At 46.4% G+C, this 21965-nt stretch overlaps 1 protein-coding gene across 1 annotated transcript; it reads left to right on the forward strand.

Moving 5' to 3' along the window:
* The first annotated feature begins 2364 nt into the window (after nt 1–2364).
* PCNA (proliferating cell nuclear antigen) lies at nt 2365–12855 on the forward strand. The gene is made up of 6 exons (XM_066593059.1): nt 2365–2727; nt 8104–8201; nt 10781–10848; nt 11074–11268; nt 11354–11477; nt 12592–12855. Exons 1-6 carry the CDS (start codon nt 2507–2509, stop codon nt 12669–12671), a joined length of 786 nt encoding a protein of 261 aa, XP_066449156.1. The 5' UTR covers nt 2365–2506; the 3' UTR covers nt 12672–12855.
* The last annotated feature ends 9110 nt before the right edge of the window (nt 12856–21965 follow it).

Here is a 21965-nt window from a genome sequence, read left to right on the forward strand (position 1 = left end):
TCGCTGCCCTACGATATGCCTGCACACCGCCGGCTGACACAGCGGTAATGCATGCAGTGTTTTACGCAGACACAAATGCCACTATTAAGACTCGTTCATACGGGCGTATTACATTCTGTGAATATGCAGCATATCACGCTGATTCCCTGCAGATTTCTGCCTATCGACATTTTATTTATGTGCTTAAAGAAAAACACAAGAAATCCCATTTTGTGTGTAAATAAGCAGCGAGTACGCAGGTTTCCTGGGGTTTAATGCAAGCCATTGATGTAAATGGGCTATTTCGGTGCGTAATACGAAAATCACTTGAAAAATACACAAGTGTGAATGAAGCCATTGAAAAGAATGGGCTGTATTCCCGTTGTTGTTACGTTTGTGTGACTAAGCCAACGTGGGCGGCATCACCCTGGAGCCAACACGGGCGGCATCACCCCGCAGTCTGCGCCACGGTAGATCCGCAGGGCTACCTGTGCATTTTGATGCATAATTAAAAGTGGATTAAGGCCTCATGTCCACGGGGAAAATCAGGCCCGCTATGGATTCTCCATGGAGAATCCGTAGCGGGTCCCTCCTGCCCTGCGGACATGAGGGCTGAAAATAAGAATAAACTTACCCGCAGCGGACCGTGCATGTCTTCTCTTCTTCACGGACGGATCTTCTTTCTTCGGCCAGCAGATGTGCTCGGCACTCCGGCATGCGCCGGGCACCTCCGCCAGGCCGAAGAAAGAAGATCCTGCCGCGAAGAAAGGAAGATCTGCATCGCCCGAAGCAGGTGAGTTTATTCTGATTTTAGGTCTCCCGTGGATCCGGACGGCTTCCATAGGCTTCAATAGAAGCCTGCGGGAGCCATCCCCGCGGGAGATCCGCACCTAAATGGAGCATGTCCATTTTTTTTCATGCTCCATGATTTTTTAAATTCACTTTTATTGACCATCCGCAGGTATTTATCTATCCGCGGGTGGTCAATGCATCCCTATGGGGCGCGGATCCGAGTGCAGGTGATCCGCTGCGGATTTAAAATCTTCTTTTCCCCGTGGACATGAGGCCTAAATCTGTCTTCAGTCATCCATCAAAATCCACCGTTAACCCTTTTGATCTGGTGTGACGTTCCACGTTGGTAGCTTAAGCTGCGTCTTGCGGAATAACTCAGTGGAAGCACCTTTAGGCCGGCTTCACCCGGGCGAGAAAATCGTGCGAGATTTGTGTGTTGTGAGACGCATATATATGAACCCCATTCTTTAGAATGAGGTCATACATATGAGTAATGTTTTCCCGGTATGTTCTACCTCGTGCCCTCACATCGCACCGCCCATTGTCTTTAATGGGGCCGGCGACAGCATCGCACCCGGTGCACGCAGGCCAGGTCTCCCATTGAAAACAGTGGGGGGAACTCTGATGGAGGATAACTTCTCCCCCGAAGTGATGCGAGGCAGTTCAAACAGAAAAAAAGTATGGCATTCACGGAAAATTCACATGTTGGCGAGCGAGCTATCGCACTTGCCTGTGTGAAGTTAGCCTTAGGCCTCCCTCACACAGGCGTTCGACAAAGCGCCATGATTTTCGTATGCTGCTGCCGGCACCGGCTTTTGGCACTCGCCATCATTATGAGGTGCGCTAAACGACGAAAAATAGAACGGACTCCGCTCAAAAATGAAGTGCCTGTCTGAGAGGCTCTACTGAAAACTAACGGGAGCGTTATAGAGCAACTACCGCAGTGCTGGAATCGCAAAAAAGCGCCTGTGTGGTGAGCGGTGTGTGAGGAGACGCAGCGGAATAGTCTGCAGAGAAACCTGCGCCACAATCCGCAGTATCGGTGCGTGTGACCAGGAATCATCTGTGTACCCACAGCTATTAGCTACATCACACCTCCGAATGCATAGCGCTGACAGCGCACCCCGGCAGCCTCTAGTGAGCGCCGAGCCGCCGGTCAGGTGATGCGTACGTGGAATCAGCGCCCACTAGTCTCCCTGTTGCGCTGACAGCACATCTATCCTGAGGCGATGTAGCTACTAAATCATCTGCCGTTATACGAAAATGCTGTATAATTTGCGCCATATTTTCGCCCGCGTGAACAGACAGATAAGGAATGGTTTTTCAGTGAATATGTAAAAACTTTCTTAAATCACCGCAGACAGAACTTGTGAACAGCCCCTCATAGCAGTATATATATATATATATATATATATATATATATATTTATTAACCCCTCCATTGCTATAAGACCAGGGCTGCACCGCGGCCTCCCTTCCCGCCCGTCCCTCTCCTCTATTCTCCTCACAGTGAAGGCGGGAAACGAATTTGGCGCGCTGCTCCTTCAGCCGACGCGGCGGTCACGTGACGCGCCCCATATAAGCCGCAGGAGGCGGCGCTGCCGGGACTATTTGGCGCCTCAACGCGAGTGGAGAGGAGGAAGGAGAAGCGACAGCGGGGAGTTTTAAGTGCAGGAGGCGGGAAACCAGTATCATCTCACAGCTCTATCCGTGACTGCCGCCCGTCCGCTACCACCATGTTTGAGGCCAGACTAGTGCAGGGCTCCATCCTGAAGAAGGTGCTGGAAGCGCTGAAGGATCTGATCGATGAGGCGTGCTGGGACATCACCTCCAGCGGCATCAGCCTGCAGAGCATGGACTCGTCTCACGTCTCCCTGGTGCAGCTCACTCTCCGCTCTGACGGCTTTGACACCTATCGCTGCGACCGGAACCAATCCATCGGCGTCAAGATGAGCAGGTACAAGCGGGGGGCTAGTATACAGAGAGGGGGTGACCAGTATACAGAGAGGGGGTAACCCGTGTATAGGAGTGATATCACTGTGCGGGACTGCGGTCAGTAATGGCTGCGTGTTGTAACCATTGTAGCGGCACCGGTGCAGAACATGTCCGCTCTTGTCTGCTTCTGGCGCGGGTTTTTTTGCTCTCCATGACGACACTGCCGTAAAGCGCGGTGACTCGGGCGGGAAACTAGTGGGCGGAGCCTGCGCCTCCTGTGTGCTGAGCCGCGTGCAAGCGGATGTCAGCACAGGGGGCAGCAGTGTGTGAACTGGTCTGTAACCAGTACTGAGCTGTGTGCGAGGGGTGTCACCACAGGGGGCAGCAGTGTGTGACCTGGTCTATAACCAGTACTGAGCTGTGTGCGAGGGGTGTCACCACAGGGGGCAGCAGTGTGTGAACTGGTCTGTAACCGGTACTGAGCTGTGTGCGAGGGGTGTCACCACAGGGGGCAGCAGTGTGTGAACTGGTCTATAACCAGTACTGAGCTGTGTGCGAGGGGTGTCAGCACCGGCTCTCAGGGGGAGCAGACCGAAGCAGTGCGAATTCAGTCTGCAGCCGAAATCCTCTAAACAGCTTTAAAGGGCCACTGCAGAAAACCCCTGCCGTCCCTGTACCCCTCCCCAGATTGCCTGTCGCTCTGAAGGGCTCTGTATTGTGCAGTCCCTTCCATAAAATGCAGCCTCCTGTCTGATACTCCTCGCTGCGTGCTCTTCCATTATTGTGTACTAGCAATCTCATGATGCAACAACCAGTCACATGAGCAGCTATGGACCGTACCATCTTTGCCTGCTGAGCACACTAACTGCCATTACTGTCTATTTACCTAAATAAGCTACATACTAAGTTTACAGTCAGGAGGGGGCATTCATCTCTATTATAATGTTGAGAAGCCTCTAATCATCAGTAACTGATAGGAGTGTTTGTGCCGCCCCCCCTCTAAAGAGCTTGTGTGGTAGAGTCCATCACACAGGAATTATGCTGACTGTAAAACTGGCTAATTAGAACATAAAGCCAAGTAGATCTGAGCTGGTCAGAATGAGATCACATGACCATCTGGGGAGAAATAACTAACAAAGGTAACGCTAGCCGACATATAATGGATAGAAAGTCTACACACCCCTGTTGGCATGCTATTTTTTTTTCATGTTAAAATCCCACAAAGATGAATCTTTTCAGATTTCTTTCCACCTTTGATGTGCCCCATTCTGTGCAATGCCATTGAGAAACAAACTGAATCTTTTAGGGAAAAACAAACTAATATGGTTGCATAATTCTGCATGGTATTATTGTATCTTGATGCCACCAGGAATTCTGGTGGAGTCTAGATTGACGGGAGGTAACGCCCCCAAAGGGTGTTCAGCAGCAGGTCCTGCAAGCCCACTAAACATGCATAGAAAAGGCATACATCGTCCGCCCCTGCAGCCACGCGGCCCCAGGACTAAGCTTCTTCACCGGCGGCTGCCCACAAGCTGCAAACCCCCAGACTTCGCAAGCAGGGAGGCCATACCCAAGTGACAGTGGTTTCTGTGGAGCGGCCGTGACGGAGCACTGTTGCGGGCGGCGCAACGGCAGTGACAGCTGGGGTCCCGGACGAAGGCCTAAGGCGGGGACAGAGGCTGCGGCTGGAACGGAGAGGTGAGCGGCCGCCCACTTATGCTTGGCTGAAATGCCGGGCGGCACGGAGAACACACGCTGCAGCGTCTGCATACATGTTTCCCAGCGCTGCAGCCGTACCCTCCAGTTACAATAGTAGTTAGCCTTACATTATGACATGTAAGGCTACATTAAACACCCCTAACATCGCAGCATATACAGGTGGTAATGTAAGGCTAACTACTATAGTAACCCGGAGATTAAGGCTGCAGCGCTAGGAGCAATGTATGCACACTGTGCTGCTAGGACCTTTCTACCTTCACCCTATCGGGAGCTAGGGGTGTGAGAGGGGGCATTCCTCTTAAACCCCTAGCTTCTGGTGGTGTCAAGGTACACTAATACCATTATGCACACCCTTAGGCTGGGTTCACACGGGGCGTATTTTCGCCGGAAATCTTGTGGTTTGGCCGCAGCAAAAAACGTGAGATTTCCGCCGGGAGAACCGCGGCGGCTTTGAAGCGGTCCGGCCGCATGCTTTTCCGTTGCGGCCGGCTCTCCCATAGAGGAGAGCGCGGCCGTAACATAAACAAACAAAAAACCGGCTGTAAACAGACATGCTGCTTCTTTTGAAACGCAGCCGCGGTTTCAACCGGATTTACCGCAGCGGATTAGCCGTCCCGTGTGGACGAGGTTTCTGAGAAACCTCGTCCACATGGCTGGCTAATCCCGAGATTAGCGGCCGCGGGCGCATCTGCTGCGGCAGAACCGCGGCAAATCCGCCCTGTGTGAATGCAGCCTAAGGCTGGGTTCACACAGGACAGATTTGCTGCGGAATTTCCGTACTGATTGTCCACACAGAAATTCTGCACGTGGCTCCTAATCCAGGGATTAACCAGCAAAGTGGACGAGATTTTACAAAAATCGCGTCCACGCGCTGCGGAAATGGCCTTGCGGCACGGAAATTAAATATGCAGCATGTCATTTCTTTTTATTCCGCAGCGGCTTCTATCCTCTATGGGGAGAGATGGCTGCAGCAGAAATGCAGGCGGTGAAGCCTCTCCAAAACCCGCAGCTGCAGATTTCCAGTGGAATTCTCCCGGATTTTCAGTGCAGCCAATCTGCAAGAATTCCGCTGGAAATCTGCCCCGTGTGAACCAGCCTAAGGCCTCATGCACACGGCTGGGTTGGACTCCAACTGTGAGATTAATGCAGCAGGATGCAACCTGGCATTGACTTCCCGCTTACCTGTACAGTGTCGTCTTTCTCTGCGATGTGCTGGCTGGTGCACAGCTGGCGCTTCAGCGGAAATGTTTGTCCAAGGCCCGCATAGAAATAGGACATGATGCAATTTTTATTTATTTTTTTAAATCCCTCGCAAGGTTTTACACGGTCAAATCATGGCTGTCTGCATAGGATTGCATAAACTAATGTAATCATATGGCAACGGTGGAAATTCTATGTGGAATCTCGCCACAGAATTTCCATCTGTGGGCATTGGGCCTAAAACTAATGGGTACGCTTGAACACTATTCAGTCTTTTTGTGTCAATGTATCAGCATGGCTCATCTTGACTTGGCAATCTGCCCACTTCCCTTTGCAAAAGGGCTCCAAATGTCATTGCAAGGGCATCTCATCTGTAGCGCCCTCTTCAGGTTAACCCACAGCTCTTCAATGGGATTCAGATCTGGGCTCTGGCCGGGCCATTGCAAAATTTTGATCTTCTGGTGGAGCCATCATTTTGGGTATTGTATTTTGACACCACCGGAAGCTAGGAGTTTGACAGGGCTTCCATGCAGGAACACCCCTAGCTCCTGATTGGTTGCATTCCGCAAGGTTCTGGAAGTTTCGCATCAACATACAATAAAAGCCTTGCAGCGGCTCCGAGCGATGTGCAACCCACCAGCAGCGCTGACATGTGGGGACAGCGGGGTGTCTCCAGTGGCTTCTGCCACACAGCTTGAGGAGCCGCACGGAGCTTACCAGCGTACACATCTGCTGACCGGCGGCTGTGTGCTGCCTTGCATGAAGAGGCACAACGCTGACAGCGGCTCACTTACAAGGACAGCAAGTGGGACAGTTCTCCTGAGGATACGAAGTGTTGGCTTTACTCCAAACAGACCTTTTGGAATTATGGCCAAAAAGTTTCACCTTGGTCTCATCAGACAATAACACCTCCCACAGACTTCTGGCAGACTTGATGTTGGTAAAACATAGCCGGGCTTGTATATTTGTCTTTGTTAGAAAAGGCTTCCATCTTGCCCTCGAACCCCACAGCCCAGATATATGAAGACTATGGGAGATGGTTGTCACTGGCACTTGTCAGAAGTTCCTGCAGCTTCTTTAATGTTGCTGTAGGCCTCTCGGCCGCCTCCCGGACCAGTCGTCTTCTGGTCTTCATCCATTTCAGAAGGGTGTCCAGTTCTTAGTAATGTCACTGACCTGATGCCTTCCAACAATCAGACCCCATTGATGAGCTGTGGTTCTGTATGGCTTTTGCTGAAAAATGCAACTAAGAAAATGTCAGGAAAATCCTGCTAGAAGAGGTGAACTCTATATGGGGTAAATCAAATGTGATTGGCTAATTCTGAACAAACCACATCCCCAAATATGAGTGCACCTTTATGCAACCACATTTTAGTTTTATATTTTTTTCCCCTCTAAATGATTTCAATTTGTTTTAATAAAATTGTACAGATAGCGGGTCACATTGAAGGTGGAAATAAATCTGAAAGGAAAATAAAGGATGACACAACCTGCCATTTTACAGGAGTCTGTAGACTGATTTATCTTTGGTGCTGCTAGAGAACACCACAGGGAGCCGGGTGATATATATATATTTTATACACACATACTTAAGATCACCTGAGCATCTGACCTTTCAGCTTCCTGTGTGTGCGCTCTCCCATACAAGTCTATAGGAGAATCGGCTTTTCGTGCGACGTGTGATCTTCACTGGGTGACGGCACCGCGCTCCGTCACCTAACAGCACCATAATGATGTGACGGGGATGTGACTTGTTCCCTTTAAGCAGTTCAGACAAAAAGCTGTTTTGTTTGGAGAAGTTTAGGTCTCATAAAGACACTTTCCAGAGATGATAGTCTAGCTCAGGGTTTCCAAAACTCCAGTCCTCATGATCTACTAACAGGTCATGATTTCCTCAGTATTGCACAGGTGATTTAGTGATGGTCGGTGCCTCCCACATTGCCAGCAGTTGTTTGTCCATAGGATATTCTGAAACCATGACCTGCTGAGGGCCGGAGGACTGGAGTTTGGGAAGAACTGCTTTAGCAAATGGAGTAATGGGGAGCAACTTTAATGTGAATTTGTAAATTGAGAGAGAGATTAAAGTAATTGTCCTAACGAAGATTGATGGGTCATCAATAGCTGATCAATGGGGTCTGCTGCCCAGGACACCTGCTCAGCACCAGGGGTTTGTAGGGTTATGTATGGAGCTGCTTTGTTGCCAGAAGCAAACCGCTCTCACACTGTCAAGTGGCCTGGTGTGGTACTGCAAGCTCAGTCCAGACCACTCCACAATGTACAGAGTTTTCTCTTGTGTTTTTTTTTTTTTTTATAGCAGCAAAGCGGCTCTGTACTTTATAACACCAGTGATCATGGGGTTCCTGGGTGGTGAATCTCCACTATTGATGACCTATCCTGATTTTCTTAAGTGGGGAAACTGCATTAAGTTTAGTTACTTATAGAATATTTGATAATTTGTTGTATCTTCTGCCTTTTATAGTATGTCAAAAATCTTGAAATGTGCAGCAAGTGAAGACATAATTACTCTGAGAGCCGAGGACAATGCAGACACAGTCACAATGGTGTTTGAGTCTCCAAGTAAGTTTTATTCTTGCATCATAACACTTGACATAATTGGTGCGGTTTATTCATAAATCAAGTCTCTCCTGTAGCTGTACTGACCTTTGCAGTGGCTCTTCATTTCCAAATGGTGGCATCTGCACATACTGAGAAGCTCTAAACACATTGAGGTAGTTGTTGCAAAGTGAAGTGGCTCCTCCATGCTACTGGTCACACTGCAGTTTTCGCTTTATAAAAGGTCTCTGAAAAATGATTCTTCTGCCTCACTCACACGAAGATATTTAACCCCTAACGCTCCAGGACGTACATTTACGTCCGGCAGTGTCAGGGTATGTATGAAAAAAGAGATAATGAGGCGACCTCTGTTCATACAGTGTGACAATCGGCTGTTTACTACAGCTGACACCTGCGGGCAATAGCTGCAATCAGTTGCGCAGCTGAATAGCACTATTAACCCCTTAAATGCTGCTGTTAGTTCTGACAGTGGCATTTAAATCTCCCGAGCGATGTTCGGGGGTCCCATACGGTCCATCAATAAAGTTTTACTAATTGTAAAAAAGGAATAAAAGTTTAAATCGCCCTCCTTTTGCCATATCTATAGTAAAATTTAAATCATAAAACAAATGACGGTGAACATCCAAAAAAACCGACAGGAATGCACCTTTTCGGTTACCCTTTCTCCCAGAAAAAATGCAATAAAAAGTTATCAAAAAGTCATATGTATTCCTAAAAGGTACCTATGTAAACTACAGGACGTTTCGCAAAAATGAGCCCTTTTACAATTGTCGATGGAAAAAATAAGCTATTGCGTGCAGAAGGTGCAGCAGAAAATTTTTAAAAAATGTAAATGTCTGGAAAAAAATAATGGTACAGCAAAACAACCTATACAAGTTTGGTATCGTAATCGTACTGACCCATAGAATCAAGTTATGTCAATTTTGTTGCAGTTTGTGCGCCGTAGAAACAAGGCGCACTGAAAAATGGCGGAATGTCTGTTTTTTTTTCCATTTTACTCCACTTAGAATTTTTCAAGTTTTTCAGTACATTATATGGTACATTAAATAGCACTATTGAAAAATACAACTCGTCCTGCAAAAAACAAGCCCTCATACAGCCACGTTGATGAATAAATAAAGGAGTTATGATTTTTTTAAAGGGAGAAGGGAAAAACGAGGGGGGTGGGGGGTTCAGAAAAGTGTGCAAAATAATGCTTGTACTGCGTCTTTGTTGCATGCGTTAGTACAGTGTACTTGTGACGACTAACTGGGGGGAAAAGTGATTGAGTTATAAACATGTATGGCATGATCAGAAGCCTGCTCCATACCCGGCGGGTTCAGATTAAGCTCTGCCTGTGGAAAGGCTTGATAAACTATACAAATATTGCAGTATACTGTAAAAACAATTGAACTATTGCAAGTTAAAAGGTAACAGGTCATCAGTTTTTACTATAGTCAACTGAGACTAGTGGTAGAATCGTTACTATTCCTGTTTTCAAAACAAATTGTCCCATGGCTCTTTATAGGGGCATACCTGAGAAATCGTTGTGCTGTATGTAAAACTTGCGGCCTGGGCTAGCTCTTCTCTACGACTTTTCTTCTACATTAGGCCTCCTGTACATGGGCGGATTTGCATTGCGAAATCCGGAGCTAGATTTTGTAGCAAATCCAGCCCATAGCAAGCTATGACAATACATGATTTTTTTTTTTGCCCACAAGCAGAAATCAATTGTGATTTTTGCTGGGAAGTAATCGCAACACGCTGTTCTGTGTGGGCTAGCACAGCCGGCTTCCATTGAAGTCAATGGTAGCCGTCCGTTTCACAGCCATTCTGAAATCATCATTGCAGAATGGCTGCAGTAGCCATGTCATTGCCATAGTGATGGCACAGCAGAGAAGAAGACGGCGGACAGTAAACTTTTTCACCGGACGGGCATCTCCAAGAAAAAAGTTATTTAAGAGATGAAAAAGTTGTGTGTACTGCAAAATGACACCAATAGAAACTACAAGACATCCTACAAAAAACGAGCCCTCAATCAACTGTCGAAGGAAAAATAAGTTATCTTTTTAAAAGTAGTACAGCAAATAATATAAATACGGTTTTGTCGTAATCGTACCGAGAACAGAATAAAGTTGTCATTTTTGCTGCATTATTTATACCGAAAAAGCAAGACCCACCCAAAGATGGTGGAATTGTGATTTCTTCCACTCCCCCCACCACCCAATCATTTCACTTATAAATTTGTTTTTCAGTACATGTTAAAACTCCTCTTGCAAAACACAAACGCCTAAACAGCTAAGTCGTTGGATAAATAAGAGTTATGATTTTTGGGTGAAGTGGAAAAAAGGGCCGCCATTAACAGGTTAATGATTAATAATTTATCTCCCTGATTTACCAATTTAATTAGGCATGTTGATGGTCAGATTGTTAAAAAAATGCTGGATGATTATATAATAGCAGTACTCTGAAGGCAACACCACTATCAGTTGACAATAAACTACATCTTCCGATCTGGAGCAGACGTAGATTTTCTGTAAAGCGTCTTGTGCTTTTCCCTCTTTGAAGGATGGAATGCCATTAATTTATTTTTTAAATTTCAGATCAAGAAAAGGTTTCCGATTATGAAATGAAGTTGATGGATCTGGATGTAGAACAGTTAGGAATTCCAGTAAGTTTGCATCCACTTTTTCCCCTGTTCATATGTTGTTGCATTTTCTTACAAACCGCTTATTGTCACTGTAGTAGATTAATACTTGTATAACTGGATGAACACCTTAAGCGACACATTCAGCAATCTAGGGGTGGAAGTCTTGGCACTGGCGACAGCTTAATTGACTTTTGAATTACGGCTTGAGTCAATATTTTGGAACATTAATGATTTGTCTCTTAACAGGAACAGGAGTATAGTTGTGTTATAAAAATGCCATCCGGGGAGTTTGCACGTATTTGCAGAGATCTTAGCCAGATTGGAGATGCTGTTGTAATTTCATGTGCAAAAGACGGAGTCAAGTTCTCTGCAAGTGGTGAACTGGGAACAGGAAACGTTAAGCTGTCGCAGACCTCAAATGTTGATAAAGAGGAGGAAGCTGTAAGTGTTGAACATTTAATAAAATATATGATGTACATTTGCTTTAATTGTGGGAAATACATGCTTTTTTACATTATCTTCTCAGGTTACAATAGAAATGAATGAGCCAGTCCAGCTTACATTTGCTTTGAGGTACCTAAATTTTTTCACCAAAGCCACACCCCTGTCCCCAACAGTGACCCTCAGCATGTCGGCAGATATCCCACTAGGTGAGTAATTTGGTGTAATCACTGGTTGATCATAAATCTACTATGATCACTTTATATATCATATAGTTATAATAGTGATAGCCTGTGTATGCTATGTAGTCACATGCATGGCTGGAGATCAGGCTTAAAAGTAAATACTTTAAGCTCTGACCAAAATGCTGTTGTGTGATCTCAAGAAAAGACCCTTTTGGTGGGAACCAACGCATCAGTAAACGGAAGGAGCAGCTCAACATAAAATATGGGATAAATCCTGTTTTCTCAGAACCAAGGAATATTGGTGTACCTGACTAGTGATAATTACTAATCTATACTGATGATTGGTTAATTGTGACTGCAGAAATAAGTTTGTAATTTCTACTATGTTCAGGACATAATATGGATTTCTAGACTCAAAGTTAAGCTCGTTTTACCCCTTAATGAGATCCTCAGGATTCTTGTTTGCCATAGCGTACAAGCTGGTGGTGACATCACCAGCTTGTTTGCGCTCAGACAACCTGTCTAGACCGGCAAATCATCATTGGAATCGTTCATTGTTTCACATAACTATGTAAAACACAGAATGAATCGGCACTTAAACGTAACAAACGGCGAACGATGATTTTTATGCCCGTTGAACGACTAATGAAAAGCTCACGATTATCATTCACTTTCGTTCATTTGAACGAATTTTGGAACTATAATCGTACTGTCTGAGAAGATTATCTGATGAAGCCAGGCTCGGGCACAATAATAGATGTCAAAGTTCCAACAGAATGACCTTATTTGGAGTTGGCGTTGAAGCCAATGTCTTGCTACTGAGGTCTTATGAATGCAGACAATGTATATTGTGTGCCCTGTGTACAATAACGAGGATTGTAACGTTCTGTATGGATGGACACTGAGAATTTACAAGCCTTCACATGCAGACAATACACAATGCATTAGTCTCAGATTTGATGGCCAGAATACAATGACTGGCCTTAACCGCTATCCATTAAAGATATAGCAGCATTGTTTCCTCCGTTGCAAATGAAAGCCTTGATGCTGAGGGGAACAAAGTCTTAATCAGAATTAGTCTGTCTTGGATCTTGTCTTTAGGATTTGTTCTGAACACCTTTTTTTTCTTTTTCTCCAGTGGTGGAATACAAAATTGCAGATATGGGCCATGTGAAATACTACCTGGCTCCAAAGATTGAGGATGAAGAAGCTTCTTAATGTTATATAGTTTATTTTATGTGGTAAAGTCAACTGAACATCACAGCTTTTCCGAACTGCCTTGTAATGAATGGAACCATATTACATTCTGGCCATGTTTCTAGGCATGTCTGTAGATATTTCTGTAAATATTCAACACTCTTTGTAATACCTGCCATCTGAAACAGTAAATCTTTGTAATAACCTTGTGATGCACTGATTATTACCTGTGCTGTTCTCAAAATGCTTAAGTAAAAAGGCAAGATTGTGTGAAAATGTTCCTGATCAGCAAGTGTGGATTAGTACTGAAAAGTTCATGAGCGCGGTGTGTGTGTGTGTGTGTGTGTGTGTGTGTGTGTGTGTGTGTGTGTGTGTGTGTGTGTGTGTGTGTGTGTGTGTGTGTGTGTGTGTGTGTGTGTGTGTGTGTGTGTGTGTGTGTGTATATGTATATATATATATATATATATATATATATATAATATGTGTGTGTGTGTGTATATATATGTGTGTGTGTGTATATATATATATATATATATATATATATATATATATATACACACATTGTGCAACTTAATTAAAATGTAAATGTCTGCCCAAACTTGTATTGAAGTTAAACATTCACTGTATGTTAGGGTTGGTTTCCATACTTCAATTCCATCTGCTGTGAAGCATGTTTTAGCGGAAAACCTTTTCTCTAACTATAGTATATATAATAGCAGGGCAGATTATCGTTACACATCACTACAGTTGGACTGATTTGCTATAAGAAAGCTGTAAACACACATGGTGCTTGTTTGAAAGGAAACATTACATTTTTGTCACATTAAAACAATCCCTTTAATAAGCTCATCTGATTTGCTGTTAGTTTAGACATCGGTGTGCCGTAGCAAAGGCCATTTTACACAGGGCGGCGGTCTTTTGGATGATTGCACAAGCTCTAACATTACTGCTGAGGTCGGCGCTCGTGCGGAGTAAACTGCAAGACTTGTCTTCTCACTCAGCGCTTCACCTATGGGTAACGTTGAGCAGAGTGCATTTACACAGGACAAAAAGCCAGCAAGCCAGAGGTTTTTGTAAGCTGACAAACTACAAGTGAGTGTGTTTAGTTTTTTCCGCATTCAAATTGAACAATTGCTTAAATTGGTTCATGTCAAGGAATTTTGAGCAATTGTTGCATGTAAATGTCTTATGGCATGACAGATGTCTGGATAAGATTCCCCCCCTTCCCTTTAGAAACACAATGGCCTCTGACTATCAGCATGATATGTGGATCAAATTCACCCTAACTCTAATCAGGTAACATAACTGTTTACTAGTAGAAAATGCTGGGAAGTATTAGTATGGAGTATGCATTGGTATGGAAGTATTAGTATGCATCTGAATGAATGGAAAACTGATTAAGAATGTCATCGTGTGTGTGGCATGTTGCAAAGTCAGAGGGTGAATCTGAAGGTTGATGCCAAAATAGTGGGCATTTTGAAAGCCTCAATCTTGGAAGCAAGTTGATATTTTCAAATGGGATGGGGTGCAAGTGATCTACATATCTGAGATAATCTGACGAGGAATCCAAACTTGTGCTTAAAATGTCATGTTTATTCCTGCAAGTCATTCACAATTTCCTTCAGACGACATGACAGTATATGCTGGAGGTTGCTGACCTGATGGGACAGGAAGAGGCAGAACATAAAAGGCACCTCCCCTCCACCAATACCATTGCTTTTCCTGTCCCTTCAGGACAGCAGCAGCAGAGCTCCAGCGATGCTGTCCTCTGCCGGGAGTTCCAGGGCTTACTGGTGAGCAGCGGAATCTCTCTTCTGGCAGCCCCGATTGCCCCAGTGGGAAGTACCTCATCTGGGTGCTAACCGGGGACTGCCTGGGTCCAAGGACGGACTTTCCGGCACCACAGCGGCTGTCAACCAGGCGGTGTCCACCATCTCTGGGTCCCGGCTGTAGCTGTGCTTCACAAGGGGGCGTGGCCTTGACGGAGCACACGAAGGCGTGGCTTGGCGCCAGATTCAAAATTTAAAGCTCCCTGCACCAGGAGAAGTCGGCTGGCGCTTTTTTTTTCACGCTGGGAAACTATCCTAAGGACAGGAATTGATCCCACAAGTGCAGGATGTCGGCCAGAGAGGACCCAGAGAATCTCCAAACTGTAAGTGGTCCTGTGGGCCAACCTACAGACCACCTGCACTACACTTCCCTTACTAACAGCTCTCCCTTGTCATTTTACGACAGGGATACTCAAAAACCTTGGGAGGCCAAGAGGAGAAGTAAAGTGTCCAGTATGCTTAGCAAAACTTGACGACTCCTATACTAAAACATTATGCGCTTCCTGCTCAGCAAAAATTCTGCAGGAAGAAAAATCTTCCCTCATGTCTGAAATCCGGTCCTGGAAGAAACAGTCCGCCCTTTCGGACCTCCAAGAAGGTCTGCTCTGGCAGTGTTAGAGTCCGACTCTGACATGTCGGAAGAACTTGATCTTGGGGAAGTGTCGTAAAGGGGGAAAAAAAATTTTTTTTTCTCGAAAAACGCTAACAGGGAAACCTCGCACTGTGCAGTCATGTTTGCGGGTCTGCTTCCACAGCGTAAATCTACATTCCCTGTAAACGCCACACTTAAACAACTGAGTGTGGATCAAGCTCCGTTAATTTCTTTTTTTTAAAAAAGCGTCTTATTTGCGGACGATGAAGTGGCTATCCTTGAGGAGACACCAAAGGTTGACCGCTATCTCTATGGTGTATAAAAGAACTGGGCTACCATCTGAGGATACGTCCCATTTAAAGGACTCTATGCACAACAAAGTAGACATGACCATGCGTAAGGCTTGGTCTACGTCCAGTCTCATTATAAAGCTAATATTGCAGCCACTTCAGTGGCTCGCTCTGGCAGTTTGAGTGGATTAGCTCCTACGGAGACGGTCTGCTTCGGAGCCCACGTGGCAGTCCTATCCCACACGGCCAGGAGGGCATTTTGGGTAAAGTAGTGGTCAGGAGACATAACCTCCAAAAATAGATTGTGTACCCTACCCTTTCGGTGCTGCTAGTCATCAGACCCCGCAAAAGCCCCTTCAATCCACGTTCCTTGTCTACAACATACGTCTGGAAAGGAAAGACCGGAGGAAGGGCTAAGGCTCTTACTGTTGTCCCTCAGCCTGCATCTTAATGACCGGCGGGCAGAAGATTAGTTCATTTGTGCACTAGATGGAGAATCAACTTCTGATAGGATCGTTTCCCAGCGTGTGGGTAGGCCCTAAGTACAGGAATTGATCCCACAAGCGCAGGCCTGGGTCCAAGTACGGGCTTCCGCTTCCACTGCGACCGTCATCCAGGCACCAACCCTAGAGCAGGCTCTACTTAAGGGTGAACAGATCATACTGGATCTCGGTGCAGTTATCCCCATCCCTAAGAGGGAATGGGGGGGGGGGGGAAGGGTTTTACTCCCCTCTTTCCGGTTTCCAAACCAGATGGCTCTCACCGATGGGGACTATCAGAACTACAACCCCCCCGATTGGTAGGGATAACGTTATGGCTACGATTGACGTAAAGGATGAGTATTATCACATCCCCAATTGTGTCAACTCACAAAGGTTCCTAAATTTGCGCGGAGAATAGCGCCTTCCATTTGGGATCTCCTCTGCGCCACGGATCTTTTCCAAAGTGGTGATTGAAATGGTAGCCTTTCTGCACAATCGCGGGATTATTATCGTCCCCCATCTGGAAAGGGGCATAGCTCAGTGGATGGTTCCCTGCTGGTGGCAGATTCCCTCACTATTCTGAGGTCTCACTAGGGCGCTTCAGCTGTTTAAGGGTCTGAGCTGGATCATTAATGATCTGAAATCCAACATGGAACCGGAAAGCAGGAAAAAATTCCTGGGAGTCATTTTGGATTCTCTTCTCCAATGTGCGTCCCTTCCTCCTCTAAGGAAACAGCTCATTCTAGAGAATGTTCTGCTCTACAGTTTCAATAAGAGGCGATGCGGATCCTGGGGCTAATGACCTCATGCACTGGAGTGGTTCCCTGGGCCCAGTTCCACAGCTGTGATCTCCAGACCCTTATCCTCCAGAATTGGGATAACATAGTCCTCACTTGACAGGACAATCCCTATTTCCACTAGGGCTAGATCCTCACTCCGCTAGTGGTTGTCCTCAGACAACCTTTCAAGGGTATCCGAATGGAATTTGGACCCTGCGATGATAACGGATGCCAGCGCCAAAGACTGAGGGGTCCACTTTGGAGGTGTCCATATACAGAGTACATAGGACCCTCATGAGCGATCCAGGTTATCTAATTTTAGAGAACTTAATGAGGCTTGGGAAACCCTACGTAGCCTGCAAACCGCTTAGGGATGAAGCATGTGAGGATCTTTTCCAATATCATGATGGCAGTGCCACTCACTCGACACCAGGGTACCACCAGGAATCCTCTACTTTAGCATTTGGCGGGAAGCTTTCTTCAGTGGGCGGAACTCTCAACCAGGTCACTGTCAGCATTGCACATAAAAGGAGCTGAAAATTCAGCCGCAGACTTTCTAAGCAGAAAGAAAGTGGACGCAGGAAAGTGGGGACTCCATCCTGAAGTGTTTAGCCTACTCGGGACAAATAGGGGGTACCCGAAATAGATTTGTGTGCGTGAAACGCAAATACCAAGTGCTGTCTTCCCTTTTCCTGAGACTTGGGAGAAACAAGCCTAAGGCACGGGCGCCCCCTCTCACCCCTGGGTTTGGGACTTAGCTTACGCTTTTTCACCTTTACCGCTGATTCCGCTCCTCCTAAGAAAATTACTGCGGTCAAGGCTGTTAGTAACTTTAGTCGCGCCTTATTGGCCTGAAAGACCTTGGTTTCCTCTCCTGAGATCTGTCAGTGGGAGAGCCTCTCCATCTTCTGCCAAGACCGGACCTATTGCTGCAGGGTCCTCTCCTCTACCCGGAGGTTCACAAGTTCAGGCTTACGGCCTGGATCTTGAACGGGTAAAATTCTTAGAAAGGGGTCTATCGTCTAATGTGGTTCCCACTATGTGCGAGAGCCTTATGCCCTCAACAGGAAAGATTTATTCCAAAGTCGGGAAAAAATTCTCAGAATGGATGGGTGAGGACATCCAATCAGATATTCGTAAAATTTTAAATTTCCTCCAGGCAGGCCCGGATAAAGGGTTAAGTCCAAATACCCTCAAAGTCCAAGTAGTGGCTTTAGGGGCATTCTTTGATCTTGCGCTTGCGGAGCACAAGGGGATTGGGAAATTTCTTAGAGGGGTGAGTAGACTGCATCCATTTATAAGGCTTACGCCCCCCCCCCCCCCCCCCCCCCCCCCTCTGGGATCTGACTATAGTCCTTCAGGCCTTCTGCGATCCCCCGTTTAAACCTGAGACCTATCCATCGCCTTGCTGACGTACAAGGTAGCCCTCCTTGTTGCAGTTATGTCGGCTAAGTACGTTTCGCAAAGGGCCCCATATATGGCTATTCACCCCGACGAGATCGTATTCTCCTTAGACCATTCCTTCCAACCCAAGGCCTTGTCAGACTTCTACGGAGGCCAGCCAATAGTCATTCCAGCCTTTGTCTAAATTAAAAAAAAAAAAAACGAGCAGAAGCTCCATAAATCTTGACGTTAAAAGAGCTGCACAAGCGTACCTGGAGGCAACGGAAAGTTGCAGAAAGATTTTGTATAGGTGCCGTGTGTGTAGCTAGTATCCAACTGATGGTGGTTCTACTCACCCCACTCCTGTGACATGCTGGGTGCCAGGAGAGCCTTGTTGCTTGGACCGTGGCAGTTTTGTGCCATAGCAGATGGGTGGTCTGTTAGTGTGCTGACCTTTGAAATCCACTGTAATCACTCGGGTAGTGCCCGGCTTGGAGATCAGCACATCTGCCCTCCTTGCATGTTAATCCTGCAGTTATATTCTGTCTCTAACAAAGCGCTGCTGTGTTGGACATCTCCCCTCACAGTTAGCCCCCTTAGGCGCATGCCGCACACAGGATGGCATTCCCAAACACTTCCATTTATTCAAATGTCTCCATCCTTTGGACCACCCTGTAGGTGCTGACAAGGGATGTACATTGAGAGCTATCGATGCCACAGATGAGCGGTGCACCATCTCTTGTCCCAAGCAACATGATAGACTTATCAACGGGCCTCGGATCTCTCAAGGCCACATGGGGTCTGGTTTCTGTCATTTCTTTCTTTTAAAAAAACCCTCACGTTTCTATAGCCACAGGTACTCATATTGGGAAATAGTGGCACAAGGGCATCATTAAATATGGTGTTTGGTAGAACACCATGGGGGCAGATTAAAGGGGTTTTCCAGGAAAATACTATTGAGGAGCCATGCCTGCAGTTACAAGCGCCGGCCACTGTCAGGAAGTCAGCGTGGAGGCTTCCACTCAGACCTCTGTGTATTTAGAGTGGAAGCATCTGCGCCGACTTCCTTATAGTGGCTGGAGCTTGTAACTGCAGTCACAGCTTCCATTGATTTGAATGAGAGCCAAGCCTGTAGTTATAAGCGCTGGCCACTACACAGGTCTGCGCAGAGGATTCCACTCCCGTAATATTTCCCTGGAAAACCCCTTTAATCTGCCCCCATGACAGATGGGCTACCTTGTGGTTGACTGACTTTAGACCCATGTTATGGACCGAAATTGTTTGGTTTTTTTAGGACCTCTTTTCTATACCGTAAAATTCTCTAAAACGCAACCGGTCTGGTGCACTTGCCATAGTAAATCTGTTCCAAGCATAATATACTTACACTAGAAAACTGGTGTAAATACATGTATACGGCCTTATTCACATGTTGCAGATTAAAGCAGCTGTTTGCAGGTGTGGATGCAGACCAGGGAAGGTGAAGGGCTCATTCCCATGAGTGTGGCTTCATGTAATATGTGGTGAATGGAGTTAATGAAAGTACATTGATTTCAATGATCCATTCACATTAGTGCATATACATTGCATGTAATATGCGTGTGTAAAAGCATGCAGCAGGTTCTATGTCACCCCGTATTACGCGTGTACAGCCCTATTGTCTATGGGTTGCTTATGCGACTGTACATGAGCTGCACGTGATCCATGCAGCATTTTATGCATACAGCCATCGAAATGAGGCCTCGGGGGGGGCGGGGGCAGACTAGGCGGATTTGCTGTGGGATTTCCGCATGGACCCTCCGCACAGGAATGCTGTGTAATTTACAGTAGCAGCAAAGTGGATGAGATTTTGAAAATGTCCACAAGCTGCACAAATAATCCGAACAAAACCAGGGGAGAAATTGAGATGCGATCCGGAATTCAATTCTGCAGCGTGCCCCTTTTATCGTGGCTTCCGCTGTGGAATTTGCCGCTTCTCAATGAGGGATGAATTCTATGCAGGAATATGTGACAAAATGTGCTTCAAAACCGGCACCGTGAGGCAGGCCTTCCGCTGCGCCCGTTCCATTGCAAATCAGCCCCGCGTGGACCCAACCCGTATCTTTGTGCTAGAGCAGATTTACTCATACAGGGGGGTCTTTCCCCAGAACCAGGGAGGTGAGCTCTTGCTCATCTAATCACTTATTTGTGCCATTTAACCCTGCAGATGATGCAGTCTTTACAGACCAGGATACCTAAACTTGAGAGGTTTTTAGTTTTTTTTATTCCCCCCCCCCAGTTTTCGCAATGTCAGAATTCCACACGTGGATCTGTGACGAAAACCGGGGCAAAAAGCTGCAGTTTTGGGGGCAGCATTTGCTACATAAAATTCCACGGTGAATTCCACTGTGTGAACACACCCGAAGACCGCCTTGACACGGGTTGTATGTGCTGCTGAATTTCTGCAGCCTTTTACAGTACAAGCCATGTGGAGGGGATTTTAAAATCCCCTTCACATGGTGCAGAGAATTCCCGCAGTGAATCTGCAGTGTTTTGATGAAATGTTGCGGATGCTGATTCCGCAGCGTCTATTTATGCTGCGAGGCTGCGCTGCGGAATTCAGCCCATGAACTGCGGATTCAATTCCGCAGCTGTTTTGCAGGTGAACATGAGGCTTTCGTAACAGTGGAAGGCGGAGTTGAGCGCCTCTTAACATGGGCGTATTTGTACGTGTTTTTGCATGCACAAAATTTGAGAACGCAATGTGTAGCATGTAGAGATGAGCGAGCATACTCGCTAAGGGCAATTACTCGAGCGAGCATTGCCCTTAGTGAGTACCTGCCCGCTCGGAAGAAAAGGTTCGGGTGCGGGTGAGCAGTGAGTTGCGGGAGTGAGCAGGGGGGAGAGAGAGAGACAGAGATCTCCCCTCCGTTCCCCCAATCCCCCACCGGTACCCGAATCTTTTCTTCTGAGCGGGCAGGTACTCGCTAAGGACAATGCTCGCTCGAGTAAATGCCCTTAGCGTGTATGCTCGCTCATCTCTAGTAGCATGCTCTACTTTTGTGCGCCAGAAATGCCCCCATAGAAGTCTATGAGGAGTTTGCATATGCCCAAGTAATATGCATGGGGATGTGCACTTCCGCAGGAAAGAAAAACACATCTGGAACTCATTACGCTAAATAGCCATTTATATCAGGGCATGATTGTGTCCCGCGCACAAAAACATGCCTTGCGTGCTGGAAAAGTACAGTAAAACACGTAGACAAGCTTAAAGACTTGTTTACAGTGCAAATATGTTCGTGTAAAGGAGCCCTGAAGGAAGTATTTGTACTTCTTCTTCCTGGATCCACTTCTGGCTTTGGCTCAAAAAACTGCATCAAAAATTGCAAGAGTGCTTTCCAAAAAATGCTGTTTGCTGCGCCCCCTACAGGCTTCTTGCGACGGTACATTCTTGCCATCTGACAGCACCTCCCCGCACCAGATGGAAACTTATGCCAGCTGGAGTAGGTTTCTAGTATAATGTACATCAGCCTCTGCTCTACAATATACTGGGGGCTCCTGCACACTTGTGATCGCGGCATCGCTTAGTTTTTTTAACGCGATCGTGAATAGGACTTCCAATGTTAAAAATGCATCGCATAAAAATCACAAAGCACAAACTTGCGATTTTTGTGCGATGCGTTTTTAACATTAGAAAGTCCTATTGACATTTGCATTAAAAAAATGCAGCGATACCGCGATCACAAGTGTGCAGGAGCCCTCAATATGGCCACTGTTTGAAAATGTATAAATGCCCCAAAAATTGCAATCTCGGCAAATGTACCAAAAGGATGACTTTTGTATGCCAGAATACTGGCGTTTATTAGATATGCCCCATTGTTTCCAGTATGGAGGCACTATATGGCGGCACACCGGGGCCCTATGTCTCTAGCAGGTGTGCAGGATGGTTAGGGCTGTATTCAGATGGTCACATGTCCTGTGGGG

The sequence above is a fragment of the Eleutherodactylus coqui genome, chromosome 2 (assembly GCF_035609145.1).
Source record: "Eleutherodactylus coqui strain aEleCoq1 chromosome 2, aEleCoq1.hap1, whole genome shotgun sequence".
Classification (NCBI taxonomy): Eukaryota; Metazoa; Chordata; class Amphibia; order Anura; family Eleutherodactylidae; genus Eleutherodactylus; species Eleutherodactylus coqui.

What these genes read in the sequence shown, in the direction of transcription:
- PCNA (XM_066593059.1), top strand. Translation starts at nt 2,507, where the DNA reads ATGTTTGAGGCCAGACTAGTGCAGGGCTCCATCCTGAAGAAGGTGCTG. An exon ending in TAGAACAGTTAGGAATTCCA is followed by an intron (nt 10,849 to 11,073) that starts GTAAGTTTGCAT and finishes GTCTCTTAACAG; the next exon opens with GAACAGGAGTATAGTTGTGT. An exon ending in GTCGGCAGATATCCCACTAG is followed by an intron (nt 11,478 to 12,591) that starts GTGAGTAATTTG and finishes CTTTTTCTCCAG; the next exon opens with TGGTGGAATACAAAATTGCA.